The 17,786-nt window shown below is 38.7% G+C and overlaps 1 protein-coding gene across 2 annotated transcripts in view; it reads right to left on the reverse strand.

Moving 5' to 3' along the window:
• Positions 1-17,786, reverse strand: part of USP6NL (USP6 N-terminal like) — a 181,336-nt gene that overhangs the window by 145,293 nt on the left and 18,257 nt on the right. For both annotated transcript variants that reach the window (XM_032593820.1, XM_030321082.1), the window contains exon 2: positions 17,668-17,754. In XM_032593820.1, the coding sequence (XP_032449711.1) occupies positions 17,668-17,671 (4 nt within the window). In that variant the 5' untranslated portion in view covers positions 17,672-17,754. The remainder of the gene's footprint in view (positions 1-17,667; positions 17,755-17,786) is intronic.

The raw sequence follows: 17,786 nt of genomic DNA on the forward strand, positions 1-17,786 counted from the left end.
TACGGGGTATTTAAAAATGAACAATGTCGAGCTCATCACCGATCTTTGCAGATTTCTTTCACAGAAAAAAGTCAGACAAAATAAAAAAGACAGAAAGGTAAAGTGTCCTGAATTTGCAGAATGTGGAAAGAGCCAACAGAATATGTGTCCTTCTTCCACATAACGCAAAGCACAGTAGATGGTAGTAATTGTTTACAAACAGAAGTACCTGTGATGTAATTAAGTTAGCAGTTCTTTTAAACCCAGTTTTAAAGCTATTTTATCAAAAGGCAATTCACTTTGCTTGTAACAGGCAGCCAAGAAACTTCTGTAGCTTGCTGGAAGCTTCTGTACTTTCTGTGGCTCAGCAGAAACTGCCATAAATATGTGCAAAGTACAATTCACAAACATGGGGAATGAAAATACATTACCCCAGCTTATCTTCACAACACTAGAAATTCTTAACATACTGACTTATATCATAAGTTCACTTTAAAGGCAGTAAAATTTTGCTCATCCATACAGAAAGTATTAAACACCTCGTACATTCTACTAGGTACAATGCCAGGTGCTGGTATTATAAGTGATCATCTCCTTCAGTTCTACCAAATTAACATTAAACACATAATTACACAATTAATTACTGAATTACAACTGAAATAACCCCTGCAAGTAGTTACAGGATGACAGGAAAGTGTCCTTAAGTGGGAAAATGGTAGGAATTAAAGGCTATACACAACACATTATAACTGAACATTGTATTCCAATTTCTGAATTACATTTTGAATTTTTTTTTAATATTTTACTTATTTTTTTTTTTTTTTTTGACAGAAAGAGAGAGTATGAGCAGAGGAGGGGCAGAGAGAGGCGGGGGACAGAAGATCCAAAGCTGGCTCTGAGCCGACAGCAGGAAGCCGGAGGCAGGGCTTGAACCCACGAACCATGAGATCATGACCTGAGCCAAAGTCAGATACTCAACTGAGCCACCCAGTGCCCCAACATTGTGATTTTTAAAGAAAGCTTCCCTTTATGTAGAAATGACTCTTCTGGCTTTCCAAAGCCACATGCAGATGGACACACAAAAAGAGAAAGCAAAGAGACTTTCTAGTCATAATGAGGAAACTTAAATATGACTCTATTTCTAAAATCAAGGACTCAAAGAAAACACAGCATCCAAGCAATCTGACCCACTCCAGATTCTATCTAACAAAGCTGTCAAATAACATTAGTTTTTAAAATTTCATTACCATAAAAAATACATTAAAAAGCAGTTAAATCTTGGAGTAAGTCAATTCAATTTGGATGAATCACAATTCAATAGATATTCACATTTAAGATCAAATGTCCATATGCACACATACGTATATATACAAAATATAAAGACATAGACATTTCCATAAAATTCACAAAAGTGCTTATGTATATAAACATAGAAGTCCCTCTAACATTCAAAAAGATCTTTCTGGAGTTTCCATAATACAAAACCTGTAATTCACCATAACACATTAATTTTAACAGAAAGTAAGACCAACAGAGTCCCTGACAGACTAATATATGAGGCAAAATTGATCTTTGATACCTTTTATTCTCCATTCTTCCTCTTTCTGAAACTTTTTTCTCCTTCTGCCTTTTTTTTAAAAATTTTTTTAATGTTTATTTTTGAGACAGAGTGCAAGTGGGGGAGGGTCAGAGAGAGAGGGAGACAGAGAATCTGAAACAGGCTCCAGGCTCTGAGCTGTCAGCACAGAGCCCAACGCAGGGCTCGAACCCACAAACCGTGAGATCATGACCCGAGCCGAAGTCGGACGCTCAACCGACTAAGCCACCCAGGCGCCCTCTCCCTCTGCCTTTTATGTATACTATGTATTATATCTCTCTGCTACCCATAACAAAATGACCCATGTCCCAAAAGAAACATATAAAATTTCTGTATATACATTAAAAAACTACATCGCTTCATAATACATTTTTGGAGATGCAAAAGCATCATCCAAAGTTAAAATCTGTGGTTTTCCAATAAGCATTTTGGAAGAAAGGACTATTTTAAAAGGATATGATACAAGAAAAAATGTAAACAGTGAAAAAAGTTACCCTAATAACGAGATAGCACCTCAACACCCATTAGAATGGCTTGGCTGCTATCAAAAAAAAAAACAAAAAAAAACAAAAAAAACACCAAAACAGAAAATAACAAGTGTGGACCAGGACGTGGGGAGGCACTGGAGTCCTTGAGCGATGTAAAATGGTGCAGCCGCTGTGGAAAACCACAGGCAGTTCCTCAGAAGATTAAGCACAGAACAGAATAACCCTACGATCCAGCAATTCCACTTCTGGGCATCTACTCAAGAGAACCGAAAGGTGAGTCTCAGACAGATACTCCAACACCTGTGTTCGCAGCAGCACTGCTCACCACGGCCAAAAGGTGGCAGCAACCCAAGCTGGCCAGTACCGTCCAAACAACGAAACAGTCCTCAGTCTTGTAAAGGAAATTCTGGGACACGTGGGTGGCTCAGTTGGTTGAACATCCAATTTTGGCTCAGGTCGTGATCTCACAGTTCGTGAGTTTGAGCCCCAGTCAGGCCCATTGCTGTCAGCGCAGAGCCCGCTTCAGATCCTCTGTCCCCCTCTCTCTAGCTCTCCCCTGCTCACATTCGTTCTCTCACTTGCTGTCCCCTTTTCTCTCCCTCTCTCAAACCTAAACAAATGTTAAAAATATATAAATTATATATTGTTATATATTATCATATATTATATATCATCATATATATTATATATTATCATATATATTATATTTTATACATATTTATATATATATATATATATATTTTTTTTTTAAAGGAAGGAAATTCTGGCACTTGCTAGAGCATGGGTGAACTGTGACGACATTATGCTGAGTGAAATGGACCAGTCACAAATACACAAACACTGCATGAACCCAATTACATGAGGCACCCAGAGAAGTTAAATTCATAGAAGCAGAAAACAGAGTGGTGGGTGCCCAGGGCTAGAGGAAGAGAAATGGGAAGTTGCTTAACAAGTACAGAGTGTGAATTTTTCAACATAAAGGTTCTGGAGACTGGTTGCATGACAATGAACACATACTTAAAGCTACTGAACTGGACACTCAAAAATGGTTAGGATGGTAAATCTTATGTTATCTGTATTTTACCACAATCTGGGGGAAAAAGCTATCCTGTCTAAAAATTAAATATATGCAACTAAAAGCAACCTTTTTTTAATGTTTATTTTTGAGAGAGAGAGAGAGAGAGCATGAGTTGAGGAGGGGCAGAGAGAGAGGGTGACACAGAATCCGAAGCAGGCTCCAGGCTCTGTGCTGACAGCTCAGTGGGGGCTTGAACCCACAAACTGTGAGATCGTGACCTGAGCCAAAGTCGGATGCTTAACCAACTGAGCCACCCAGGCACCCCTAAAAGCAACTTATAATGCTATTTTGAGCCTACTAAACTGGTCAGAGTGAAATATATTCTTGTATACCAACTACCAGAGTAACTGTAAGTTAGTTAAGTACAGTCTTTTAAGAAAGACAGGCAGACAATGTGGATGGAACTGGAGAGTGTTCTGCTAAGTGAAATAAGCCCTACAGAGAAAGACAGATACCATATGTTTCCACTCTTATGTGGATCCCAAGAAACTTAACAGAAGACCATGCGGGGGGAGAAGGGGGGAAAAAAAAGGTTACAGAGAGGGAAGGAGGCAAACCATAAGAGACTCTTAAAAACTGAGAATAAACTGAAGGCTGATGGGCATTGAGGAGGGCACCTGTTGGGATGAGCACTGGGTGTTGTATGGAAACCAATTTGACAATAAATTTCATGTAAAAAAAAAAAAAGATAGGCAGACATAGGCAAAAAGATTTCAGTCTATGAATCTAGCCTAAGGAATTCATTCTACTTCCCTTTATTAAAGAAAAGGGTCAAATTCACCAGTGATATTCATTCTGCAAATGTTTTTAAAAAACTGAACCATCCTAAAAATAGGAAAATGGTTAAATAAGTTACTATGCATCATTACCTTTAAGGAATATGATAATTATAAATTTGAATTATGAAAAACAATTACAGAAATAGGATAACTGCCTAAACACAACTCAACGTTAGAAATCCAAATATAAAACTGCATATACATTATGAATCAAGTTATATAAAAACATACATTTTTAGAAGTTTATTTATTTTTAAAGTAATCTCTACACCCAACATGCGGCTTAAACCCACAACCCTGAGATCAGAGTCACACACTTCTGACTGAGCCAGCCAGGTGCCCCAAAAATGTATATTATCTGGACAAGAGTACAGGGTCATATGCAAAAACGCAAATGGCTGCTTTAACGTAATGGGGTTACCACGACTTTTTCTCCCCATTTCCAAAATGTATGCATTTTAACGTTATGATTATACTTTAAAAATAAGGAAAAAGGGACTGGAAAGATTAAAAAGACCAGTTTTGATGAAATTAGGTAAAATAAAAAATAAAACAGAGGCAACACTGGGGTGTTTATCTAAGCTAAAACTACAAATTTAACCTCCTCCCACCACTTATTTATACCAATACTGAATTTTCCTTCATTTCTCAATCTTAATCTCCACCTCTCAACTCCAGGCCTTCATCCATTTTGTTCCTTCTGTTTAGAAACCCCTCCCTCCCCCTCTTCACTTAGCCAGACCTCAGCTGGAACGTGATTTCCTAACAGCAGTCTTCCAGCCCTCCCGCCCTCGCAGCAGCTCGGTCCCCTTGCTCCTGCAGACTCCCACATTTCCCTTTTTGTATTAAGAACACTGCTACATCTGTCTTCCCCACTAGTTCTGTGCTCCGAGAGGCCAAGGGTCATGCTTGTCTTGTTCTGATCTATATGCCCAAAGACCAACCTAGCAGCAGTATACTTGGAGGTACTCATCAGTATGTTAATACTAAAGACATAATGATTATTCAAAATAATACATTCCCTTCCTTAAAATTTGTTTTACTATCAGATTCAAACACCCTAACTTTTAAAATACTTGAAGAAATCAACTTATAGCATCATGTGTCTAAAAGTTGCCTAAAAAGTGAGATTTGAGTCTCTTATACTTTGCAATATTCCAAATTAATTTTCTAGCTTTCACTACACCTTGCAATTATTAAACTTTTAAGAGACATTACTATAGATGGTAAGTATCCTGACATTTCACATTAAAATCTAATAAAACCCATAAATCTCTAAAACCTAATGAGAATCCGTCTTGGTATGTTCATTTATTCTATTTTTGGCTAAAAAAAGTTTATTAGGACAAAGACAAAGAGGCACCAGCTTTTAAGAAAAGCTAATCCTTAGTGAAGCAATCTCAACTGATACATAAGAGCTACAGCTGGTTGACTGCTAGGAAACAAATCCAATAGTGCTATACCTTATCCCTTAAAAACATTCGTTCAACAGCACCTTGAGATTTTGTCAACATAACTTAAAATGGGAATTGGGCAGAAAGAAATCTCTCCTGATAAAAGCTGAATGTTGTCTCCTTTCAAGGTCACCTCATTCTAGAAAATATCTCATGCCATTTTTTCCTCAAGCCTACGTAATAAAAGCCAAACAGAAACCAGTAAACCAGAGCAATAAATCCTGTTCTTATGCAAGAGATATGAATCCTATTTCAATTAAGGAAGAAACGGGAAATTTTCCTGTTGAAAAGCTAAATAGGAAAAAGTAAAGAGATCACCATGCAGTCTTCCTTTCTCTTCCAGACAAGCTTCCTGGAGGAATGTCCCCAAACCACCACACCGGTTAGGAGGGACTCCACTACTGGAACCCACCGACAACCCGAATCTGAGGGCTACTCTACAAAACAGTGGGGCTGCAGTTTTTCAAGACACCAATCTCATGAAAGATAAAGAACACCTGAGGCCTCCGGTTCAAGGAGACCTCGGAGACCTGACAACTGAACGCAGCTGGTGGGAAACACCTAGATGGACCCTGCAACTGGGGGCAAATCTGCACTCCGGGGCATTACTGGGAAACAGAACCGTGGAACAAGAACTTTAGACTAGATAAACATAATTTACCTACTTGGTAATTTCATTGTGGTTATGAAAGAAAATATTCTTATTCTTCGCAACTGCACACTGAAGACAAATGTGTGGAGGAGTGTGAGATACATGCAACTACTCTCAAATGGTTCCAAAACAAATAAGCAATATGTATTTTATAAAACATATTTTCAGAAATAAAAAAAAAATAAAGGATTGAACTTAATGAAAAAATAAAGTTGGGCTAGTCGGGAAGGAGAGGTAGAATTTCACCTGTTGAGAAGATATACACACTAATCAAAGGAAGAAATCAGAAGGAAAACTTTGCCGATCTCAACACTGTTATTTTCCACCAGAATCCAGCTCAGCACTGAGTCAGAAAAGCACATCTCTTCAGTAGACCAAAACTTCTGATGGCTAACAATTCTGACAACACATTTGTCAGGGGAAAAGAATAAAGACTTCACTTTTGTAATACAAATCAAACATTTTAAAGTAATTTAAGTACAGAGTTACTTCTACTAAGGAATCCTTTGAGATCTAAGTTCCTCTCAACAAAGTCAGTTTGGGTACTGAGAAAGTTGGAGTAGGGTCTTTCTCCTGTCCTGGACAGAATTCCCCACACACATCAGTAAACACACCTACAGGTACACGTAAGTACAAAGTTCCCATAAACCGTTTAAGGCTGATTTGGGCAAAAACAAACAAACAAACAAAAACAAAATCACAGTGGCCCTACTGACTCCATGTGGGGCAACCTGGACCAAGACCACGGCAATGGAAAAGCAGGTTTCCTTAGGAGAGTCTAAGTGACGAGATTTCCCCTTAGTTAGCAGTAAAGAAACCCTCTTTTAAATAGCTTCTAGGCTATTCTGATGGTTGCATCAAAAACAACATTTTTGATAATAAAGCATGCCAATGAAATGCATCTTAGTGATCATGATTTAACAGCCTGTATCAATCATTTAGCATATAAAGCCGTGTTGATGCAGTCAAAGCAACAAACTGAAGGTTTGAAAATCAAATTCAAAATCTGTGGTAACATAACTGTCACAAGTAAACAAGTCTGCAATGTTCTTCCAATGCTGTAAGACCTAGCCCCTCCTTTCCTAATCTAGAACACTTCACACTTCATCTACATAAAGAAAATAACAGGGGCACCTGGGTGGCTGGCTCAGTCGGTTAAGCATCCGACTTCGGGCTCAGGTCACATCTCCCAGTTTGCAAGTTCGAGCCCCGCATCGGGCTCTGTGCTGACATCTCAGAGCCTGGAGCCTGCTTTGGATTCTGTGTCTCCCTCTCTCTGCTCCTCCCCCGCTCATGCCCGTGCACTCACTCTCTCTCTCTCTCTCTCTCTCTCAGAAATAAAGAAACTTAAAAAAAAAACAAAAATAACAAAAAGTTATTACCTAAAGAAAATAAACAAGACCAATTACTGTGAATTTATATAAAAACTTAATGTGTACCTGTTTGTTTTCTCAAATTTCTTTTAAGTTACGATCAATCAAACCTATTCCACGTCACTCCACATGAGAACATAACAAGGTTGACCAGGGAGAACATAAAATACAGTGCTTTACTGGAGAGTGCTGAAATCTTTACTGACACAACCTTGTAACTTCCATTACTATTCCATTCTTCTAGAATCTGAGACAGGCAACTATTTTTTAAAAGACACTGTGACTGCCAATACTCCACAATTTAATACAAACGTGTAGGAGTGTAGATTAGTGTCTTACTGAAATCTTTTCACGTTCCATTGTTTAAAGCTTAATTAACACCTGAATATTCCAAATGTGTGAGTGGGAAAGAAAACGGGTCTGACTCCAGGGTACCTAGGTGATGCCAGCAGAAGTCAGCTTCTGAATTCAGGGTAAAAAACAGCACTCTACAATCAAGTGCCTGCACATGACCACTACCTCTGAACATGAATTTATCTTTTTTTTTTTTTTAATTTTTTTTAACGTTTATTTATTTTTGAGACAGAGAGAGACAGAGCATGAACAGGGGAGGGGCAGAGAGAGAGGGAGACACAGAATCTGAAACAGGCTCCAGGCTCTGAGCTGTCAGCACAGAGCCTGACGCAGGGCTCAAACTCATGGAGCGTGAGATCATGACCTGAGCCGAAGTCGGACGCTTAACCAACCAAGCCACCCAGGCGCCCCTGAACATGAATTTAATAACTAACCTATGACTCAGTGTGCTTGAAGTAGGAGAGGGGAGACTGGGGAAAGGGGAAGAACTGGGAAGATATTCTCACTCTGATCCTGACCATTTCTAACCAACAGCTTTAAAGAGAGGCTAGAATTACTTTCATAGTCACCTTGTCCATCTCGAAAAGAGAAAAAGGCATTGTAATATTAAGACACTATTTTAGATCAATTTTGAGGGAGAAAGATAGAGGCCTGGAAATTTTTAATATCAATTTCACACTTGTGGAAAATGAGGAGACAACTGTATAATGACATCCATCATACAAACTGACAGGCTCAAATTCCCTTAATAGAAAATGTCTATTTGTGTTTGAGCCAAAATGTGATAATACATAGCTGTCCAGACACTATCAAAAAAAAAAAAAAAAAAACAACCAAAAAACTGAATGTTAATATATGCAGATTTATTAGTCAGACTACATAACAAGTATCACTTGCTTGTGTTAATTACAGTCAAAGTAAGACACTTTGCCATCTTTCCTCCATATAGAATTCACCTGTATCTCCAAATTTTAAAATTCAGACTTCAGCCTTTACACTCAGGGGAGTTTTGCACCAGCATGAGCTCTTGTATTCTATACAGATCTAATTTATACAGCAAGTCAAGAAGAATAAATGATCCAACATAGCCTTTCTTTTCCTTTTTCCTCTCCTTTGAAGTGAGCTGAGTTCTCAGTAAAGGTTTACAACTAGCCATTTCCTAGCTGTAAAGTTATGCCTTCAGAAGTGCATTGTTGTAAGGTGTTGTTTTCCTAGACCTTCCCTGAGGCAGTTCTACCTTTGTTGAATTTGTATAAACAACTTTACAAAAAAAAAAAAAAATGAAAATCACTAAGATGTGCTTTCCACTGTGTGTCTTTTAACAAATGAGAAATACTAAGTCATACGTATAATATTTTCAGGTAGAAATTCATTTTTAGAGAAGTTAATGTAAAAAAGATATGGAACCAGTACATCACTTCGAATAACATGGATTCAAGGATAAACTGTATAAATCAATCTATTTTCTGAAATTAATGAGAGGTAACAAGATGAATATTTAAGGTATTAATTTTAAATATACATTCCCCTCTGTCTCTGCTTGCCTAGAGAAGCAGCAGAATGAACAGAGAACACGTGCCTACACTTGGAACAAAAGAACCCCTGAAATAACCAGGACACAAATGCCAACATGAAGCAACACGAGGAGCCCCAAACCCTGAAAACTGCATGTTTCCGTTGTCTTAATTTAGCTTCATAGACACAAATCTCATTTTATCCAATAGTTATGTTCCTACAGGCAAAAGTGGAAATGCACATTTTCTCACTAATAGAATCATACATTCCACAGCTAGAAGGCTTCCAGACAACGCAGTGCAGTCCCCACACTGACAAACAAGGAAAGCGCAGGGGCACAGGGGAGGCAGGGGTAGGGAGGATGGAGGCGCCGTGAGCGGCCAAGCCAACGGCTACGCATAGACGCGTAACACTAACACGGCGGGTCAACAGCAAAGCCAACCCAGGTCTCTGCGACTCTTAAAAGAAGACTGCCGCCGGAAAACTTACTCTCTCAGAATGGGATTTCAAAGAGTTTCTCTACAGAATAGAGTACCTTAAAACTATTATAAAGAGGTGGTTTGGAGCATCCTGCTTTGTGCTATACTGAAGAATTTTCATTCAAGTTGACCTATATACCAAGGTTATCTATATTATGCAGTATACTGTAGATCTAAAAGAAAAACATTAATGACATTCTTCACTAACCTAATGACACAGGTTACAAAACCCATGTAAATAATGTAGTGTTTAAACAGTAAGACTGTGACAGCAGTTGGTAAATGGTTTGCAATTTTAAGATTTAACTAGCCAAAGTAATTTAGAAGCTTTACTGAGATTATATTGTAACATTATAATAAGTGACATTTATGCTAAGAATTTAAATGACTTTTAATAAAAGGAAACGATTTTCACAGAAAATGTTTTAACTACAATTTCTTCTATATATGTATGTATAGATGTGTGTGTGTGTGTGTGTGTGTGTGACAGAGAGAGGGAGTGCAAGAAAGAGAATCAAATGGACAAAATGTAAACAATTAGTACATCAGATAAAGGTATATGAAGAATTTGGGTTCTATGTTTACAACGTTTCTTGTTACAAGTTTGAAAAAATATCAAAACAAGATACAAAATAATGTAAATCACCTCCTAACAAAAACCTAATACTATATTGTACTTCTACTACACTTCTTTTTCTTTTTGAGAGTGAGCAAGAGAGCGTGCGTACACATAAACGGGGGGAGAGGGGCAGAGGGAGAGAGAGAAAGAGAATCCCAAGCAGCCTCCACACTCGGCACAGAGCCTAGTGTGTGGCTCAAGCCCACGACCCCGGCATCATGACCTGAGCCAAAATCAAGATGCTCCAGTGACAGAGCCATTCAGGCGTCCCCTTCTACTGTATTTGAATACTGTAACTGAATATACTCTGTAAGAAATACTACATTAAACTCATGTTCAATGTCCCATAGTATCAAGCTAAGAATTACTCTTCTGTAGTGGTCAAAAAGATGACAAATTGCTAAAAGTAAAGTATATTCCATTTTTGATGGTTCGTCTTAACACAATGAAGCGCCTTAAACCAAGAAACTGAACTAACGAATTTCCTGAGAAGCAATTTTTGTTGGCATCCTCCATCACCTCACCTTCACTGTACAGCTGCCACACGTCAGACAGGTGACACACGGTATCTCTCAACAGGGTCCACTCTACTCCGTACATGGCCCCTGCCCACTCAACGCCAGTAGGTCTCCCCAGTAACTAGAACGACCAAAAGTCTCTATACACTCCCAAATTCAGCCCCCTCCCCCGAATTAAAAATCAATGATTACACAGTTGACCCTGGAACAAGGGGGGAGTTAAGAGACACCAAACCCCCACACAATTGAAAATCCGCCTGTAACTTCTGACTCCCCCAAAACTTAACTACTAATAATGTACTCTTGAATAGAAGCCTTACAGATAAAGACTTGATTAACACATATTTCATGTCATGTGCGACATACGTATGCTGTGTTCCTACGATAAAGTAACCAGAGAAACGAAGTATTAAAAAAATCATAAGGAAACTACATTTAGAGTACTGCACTGTATTCTTTTTAAGTATAGTTGACACACAATGTTACGTTAGTTTCAAGTGTACAATACAGGGATCCGACAACCCTATAGCTCTATACTGTGTGCTGTACTCACAAGTGTACCTACCATTTGTCACCACACAGCACTGTACTGTATTTACCAAAAAAATCCATGTTATTCAAGTGGGCTCGCACCATGCAAACCCATATTGTTCGAGGATCAACTTGTATTCATTTTAAGAATGGTTAACATTTAAAACTTTACTTCCAAAATCCAAACTTACCAAACATAAATGAGTCTTAGTAGAACAAATAGACACTCGTTATACTTTACAAAAGGATTTCTTTCAAGATTCCATTAAATGCAGATAACCCACTATTCAAAATACAATTCAACTTAAATTTTCTTTTCTTTAACCTCTACCCAGCTTCTCAGGTACATAGCTATTCCATAAAACAGGATATATTTGTATCTAGATAATTATCCTAGACAGAAACTTTAGCCAATACTTAGGGAAAGCCTTCTATTATCTGTTGCATGATTTTTCTATTCAATAAGACTTGGAAGAATCCTCATGCCAAGACTGAGGGACTCAGTAATCTACTCACTTATTTATAACATTACCTGTTCCAACAAATGTTAAAACAAATTGTTTTCACTTCAGCATGAACTCTTACGTCTACTGCTCCAGAGGAATAAAGATATATGCTCTATTACAAAGCCACAAATATACACTACATCTCAAATTACTGACATTACTTTTTCCTCAGTTAAATGAGAAATGTTTCAGATCCAGAAGTGATCTCAAAACCCCCACTCCTTTATTTAGGTCAAAGGGCAGGATCAAACACTCCAACAAAACAGAATCACTCCTGGATTGTCAAGTCAGAAGAGAATTAACACAGAAATCCTCTCTTAAAAACAAACAAACAAACAAAACATATAATTAGTTATAGAGCAAAAGTTTTCTGAAGAAAGTTAAATAAAATATGTAAGACTAGAATTTTAAAAACAGAGTAGATAAGCTTTATTTTTTCAAGTTAAAACATCGGCAAATAAAATTAAGTAGTATCCTAAATAATCACTTCTGGGATTTGATGTTTTTTGGCTTATTTTTTTTAACACATTCCTCCAAAATCATCATCTTTAGAAATTTTCAGCAATGCTTTTTACAAGAACTACTCCTATTGTTACAATCTCCTTTAAAGCTCTAAGAGGTTCATTTCAAACTACAGCTACAGTTTAAATATAATGACTTTCATATAAATATTTCATCTTTGGCACCATCTGATAAGACAGAATTTGGGGGAAAAAATCTTGATAAATGTTTAACATTGCAAAATATGCAAATACAGAAAAACAAAAACAATTTCAGTACTGAAAATCAAAAGGCTTTTGGTGGATTGTGATAAAGTTAACAATCCACAATGAAACGCACAGCGCAGAAGCATCACATTTTCCACAAGGTACGTATCTAACCTCAGAATTCGACAGAATATACAAAGATCTAGACTAAAAGCTAAAAAACACCTCAAACATGTAACAAATTCTCTAGGCTCTGGAGCTGGGACCCCCCAACGAGTGTGCCAGGCTGTGCGGCGAAAGCGGTCCGTCAGCAGCTGGGCACGAAGAACAGCCTGGTGAGAGCCAGTCACCTCCAAGCCCCCAATAGTTCACCCCACATGCTGTACAACTCCTACCACGTCCCACGTGGTCCATGACATGGCAAGGGTTAGCAAATGCTTCACAGATAAATCCGCCCAGATGTAACAAGTACCAACCTTCCTCTTAATCGCTAGAGCCATACTGAAAAAAACTTTAGTCACCCATCATTCTCACCCAAACACAGGTTTGGAAATTCTACCTAGACTTTAATGACACATCTTCCTATTTTGTAACCTATATCATGATTCTCCACTATTTTTTCAAAAACGGAACTCTGATATACTCAGTTCCCACCTCTTTGAAAACTTACAACTGACTTACAAACTTACAACTGACATTGTAACACTCCCTAACCTATGGTTACAGTGGTCTGCTCAAGAACGGCATCTATCAGGAGACAAGATCACCAAACTGGCAAGCATAAGAAATGTAATTCACAGTCTATTTCAAAGGAAGCCTAGTATGAGCTTAAAACTAAGAAAAAAGCCAGAAAAAGGCAAACACTGCCTGTAATCGATTCTTTTCAATTACATCTAACAAAAATGTCTATTTGTCAGAGTAATTTTTCCAGAATGAAATCTTCAGTTGCTCCCCTAACTGAACTTTTTTTTTTTTTTTAATGTTTACTTGTTTATATTTGAGAGAAAGCGTGCGTGGGGCAGAGAGGCAGGGAGAGAGGGAGACAGAGGATCCCAAGCAGACTCTGCACTGAGACCAAAGAGCCGATGTGGCAGTTCGAATTCTCGAACTGCAAGATCATGCCCTGAGCCGAAGTCAGACAAGACACCCGGGCGCCCCTCCCCTAACTGCACTTCTTTAACAGCTCCTCAAGCCCTACAGGGTGAAGCCCAAGCTTCCCGGGACCCAGACCCCATTAGCGTCTCCGCCAGCTTTCCCTCTCTCTCGGTCTCCATTCCCCATCTCCATGCTCCCAAATGCTCAACTACGTGGCAACACCTATGTGTAGTCACACCTCCATGCCTTTCTCACACTGCTCCACTGCCTTGGAATGCTCTATCCTATGCCACACTCCCCCCCACCCACACGTACACACTACCCCCCCCCCGCCCCACCCTCAATCTTTCTTCACGTAGGATCAGCTTAAATTTCACCTAAAAGTAGTAACTCACGGAACAGCTACTCCATACTAAAACAAGTTACTTAGGAACACCCCATCCACACAGTTCATCAAACACATATTAGGAGCCAGGAAAAGTGCTCAGCACGTAGTAAAAACCTTTGCCCTCAAGGATCTTACGGAGTACATGGTGTAAGAGTGAAGAGCTGAGTGGCAGGAACTAGAATGAGGCAAGCAGACCACTACAGGGAAGCAGCATATTGGGGCCACCTAGCAAGCAAAGCAAAGAGAGGAACACTAGGAACCAGGGAACTAAGCAGAAACTGGTTTTCTTTTCTTCAATGTGAAACAGTCAGTTTGGACTTTATGGTAATACCAGTGGCACGTTCATTCTTTGTGGCTGCTTGTCTTCACAAGAGAGAAATTACAGATAAAATATAAAAACAAATCACTAAAATGACATACCTATGCCCCAAAACATATTAAACATCTCCAGATTAAAAATCTAACAGGGGGGCACCGGGGTGGCTCAGTTGGTTAAGCTGGCGACTCCTGCCTTCCACTCAGGTCATGATCTCACGGTTTGCGAGATCCAGCCCCACACTGGGCTTTGCGCCGAGAACACATGGCCTGCTTGGGACTCTCTCTCCCTCTCTCTCTCTCTCTCTCTCTCTCTCTCTCTGTCTGAAAATAAACAAACATTAAAAATAAAACAAAATCTAACAGGAACACAAAGTATGAGCCAAACTAAAACCAGGAGGTCTGCTGGGCTGTGGGCCCCAAAGCAGGAAAAGGCAGCAGGAAGTAAATCCCAGGGGAGAACTGTATATAAGAGTTCATGTGAAGCAGGGTCAGTAGCCAGGCTCCTCACTTAAAACCAGGGACGGGGGAGGGGGGACACTCCTCCTTGATGATAAAATGGGACTGAGAAAGGCCTTTGCTAACTTGCTGAAGCTACAGCTTAGGAAGCTGCTGACCTAATGCCAGCTGACTCCGTGACAGAATCTGTGATATCACCAACATCACCATGCGGCTGGTGCTCTGATCCACTAACACAAGACCTGATTCTGATCTGGGAACTCCAAAGGCACGCAGAGACAACTGCAAATGTGCTACACCAGCAGGAAAATCACAAAAGGAGACAGCCATAGGAGAAAGAGAAAGAATTTTCATCAGAGTGTGCCTGCAAAACTACAGAATATGATGAAACAGCAACAACAGCAACAACTACAATATAAATTCACTGGAGACAAAATTAAAAAATAATCAAGTGATCTGAGAAACACTTCAAAATAAGCACATGAAAGATCCACAAAGAAATAAAAGAATAATAAATCAAATCTTTAAAATAAAAACAAGCAGAAACAAGAAAAGAATTAAAGGGCATAAAAAACAACCAATTTGGGGCACGTGGGTGGCTCAGTCGATTAAGTGTCCAACCTGGGCTCAGGTCATGATCTCGCAGTTCATAGTTTGAGCCCCATGTCAGGCTCTGTGTTCACAGCTCGGAGCCTGGCGCCTGCTTCGGATTCTGTGTCTCCCTCTCTCTTTGCCCCTGCCCCGCCTCAAAAATAAATAAATATTTTTAATAAATAAACATTTTTATAAAGTGTAATTTATAATTAAAAAAAGAACCAATTAAAAACCTTAGAAATGAAATATAGCCATTGTAATTCACAAATAAAAAGTTGTATGTCATTCAGATAATTTATTATTAGTTGCCTAACAAGGTACCCCCACCCTCTCTGCCTTTGTCCCCACAGGGCTCTGAATTTTTAGAGGCAGCAGGTATACAAGACCCTGTTAGACACTGCGATTCAAAAATGAAAGACCCTAAAAAAGAGGTTAGAGAGGGAGGGAGCCAAAACATAAGAGACTCTTAAAAATTGAGAACAAACTGAGGGTGGATGGGGGATGGGAGGGAGAGGAAAGTGGGTGATGGGCATTGAGGAGGGCACCTGTTGGGATGAGCACTGGGTGTTGCATGGAAACCAATTTGACAATAAATTTCATATTTAAAAAAAGAAAAAAAAAAATGAAAGACCCTGGGTACCTGTCCTCAAAGAACTCTGTAACAGGGACGCTAACAGAACACTAAGATTACAAAGTAGAACAGAATGTAAATTGCCCAAAATGTAAGCATTTTTAAGTTAAAATGCTGGACATTTCTTAGTTTTCATAAACTCATATGGTCATCTTTACTAGAGTTGGCACTTTACATTAGATAAATGTTCTCACAAAATTTCATCTGAATGGAGCCGAAATAATAAAAGCTGCCTCTTCTTAAATCTGTATTTGAACTCGTGTAGCAACTATCCTGGTTTACTCAAAGGACACTACTGAAAAAGTACCCCACTGAAAACTCTCGAAAATCAAAGCGTACTTCTTGCGATATTATTCTTAAGAGAAAGCACTCAAAGATTTCACAGCAACAACAGCCTTGTTTTCATTTAACAACTGCTTAATTATTTCAATCAATGGTAAGAAAAACTATCCAGGGTGACTGGGTGGCTCAGTCAATTAAGTATCTGACTTGATTGCGGCTCAAGTCACGATCTCAAGGTTCATGGATTCGAGCCCTGCGGAGGCTGCTTAAGATTGTCTCTCTCTCTCTCTCTCTCTCTCTCTCTCTCTCTCTGCTCCTCCCCTGCTCACGCACACACGCATGCTCTCTCTCTCTCTCTCAAAATAAATAAACTTAAAAAAAAATCTTTTAAAAAAGTAAATTAAATTAAAAAACACTCTATCCATATTAAGATAATCAATATGAATTACATGTGAAAATGTTTAAACTCTCTAACATTATACTCCAGCAGGAAATGCTCACTCTATTCAAAGTTCCCATAATCAAAAAATCTGTACTTTTTAAAAAATACATCAAAATTGTTATATGATCACAGTCAAGGCAAAACTCGTAATTCTTTCCTCACTCCCTAAAATAAACAGTTAATACAAAGTCGTAAAACCCAGCTCTCCTAGTCACAGCCGGAAGCAGACTGGAATGGCAGAAAATACTATGTACGAACCACTACGGGAGAAAATAAAACCTGTATCAAATTTGGAAAGTCTACAGGATAGATGTGGTTTTCATGCCATCAAAGACATTAATAGATTTTTTTTTTTTTTTTTTGCTTATATACTCACCCATGTTACCCAATGATCAAACCTCATACAATTAAACTTCTGCTAATTACAATCAATTTGAATTTTCCCTCTTAATATTTCTTTCTTTTTCCCCCACCCACTTCTCCTCTGGCAACCACTAGACTATCCTCTATATTTGAGTGTTTCCCTCTTCATATTTTTCACAAGTCACTTCCCAATGAGTAGTCAACAGAAAATTTTAGATAACAGAATTAAATCAGCCAAGAAACTAATGACACAGATTTCCTCACCATATCTAACTTTTCAGAATAAACCAAGCATCAAAAAGTATCTCCTTGTTTAAATACAGATAGGTACACAGTACTGGGCTGACCAGAGTATCCAGTCTCTGATGAAGTAACATAATTCCAGTTTGTCCAATAATAAACTTTTTCTATTTTTTCAGTACACTGCAAATGCTGCCCAGGCCTCTGAAATGAAACACAGGACACTTACTCATGACTGGAAATATCTCTGTAGGCTGTCCCAATCAGATAGTAAACCAAAATCTGCTGTCCAAGGTTTCTCAGAAGAATACATGTCCTAGTAAGAAAACAGAGAAAGAAATCATCTTT

The sequence above is a fragment of the Lynx canadensis genome, chromosome B4, assembly GCF_007474595.2.
Source record: "Lynx canadensis isolate LIC74 chromosome B4, mLynCan4.pri.v2, whole genome shotgun sequence".
NCBI classification, from domain to species: Eukaryota; Metazoa; Chordata; class Mammalia; order Carnivora; family Felidae; genus Lynx; species Lynx canadensis.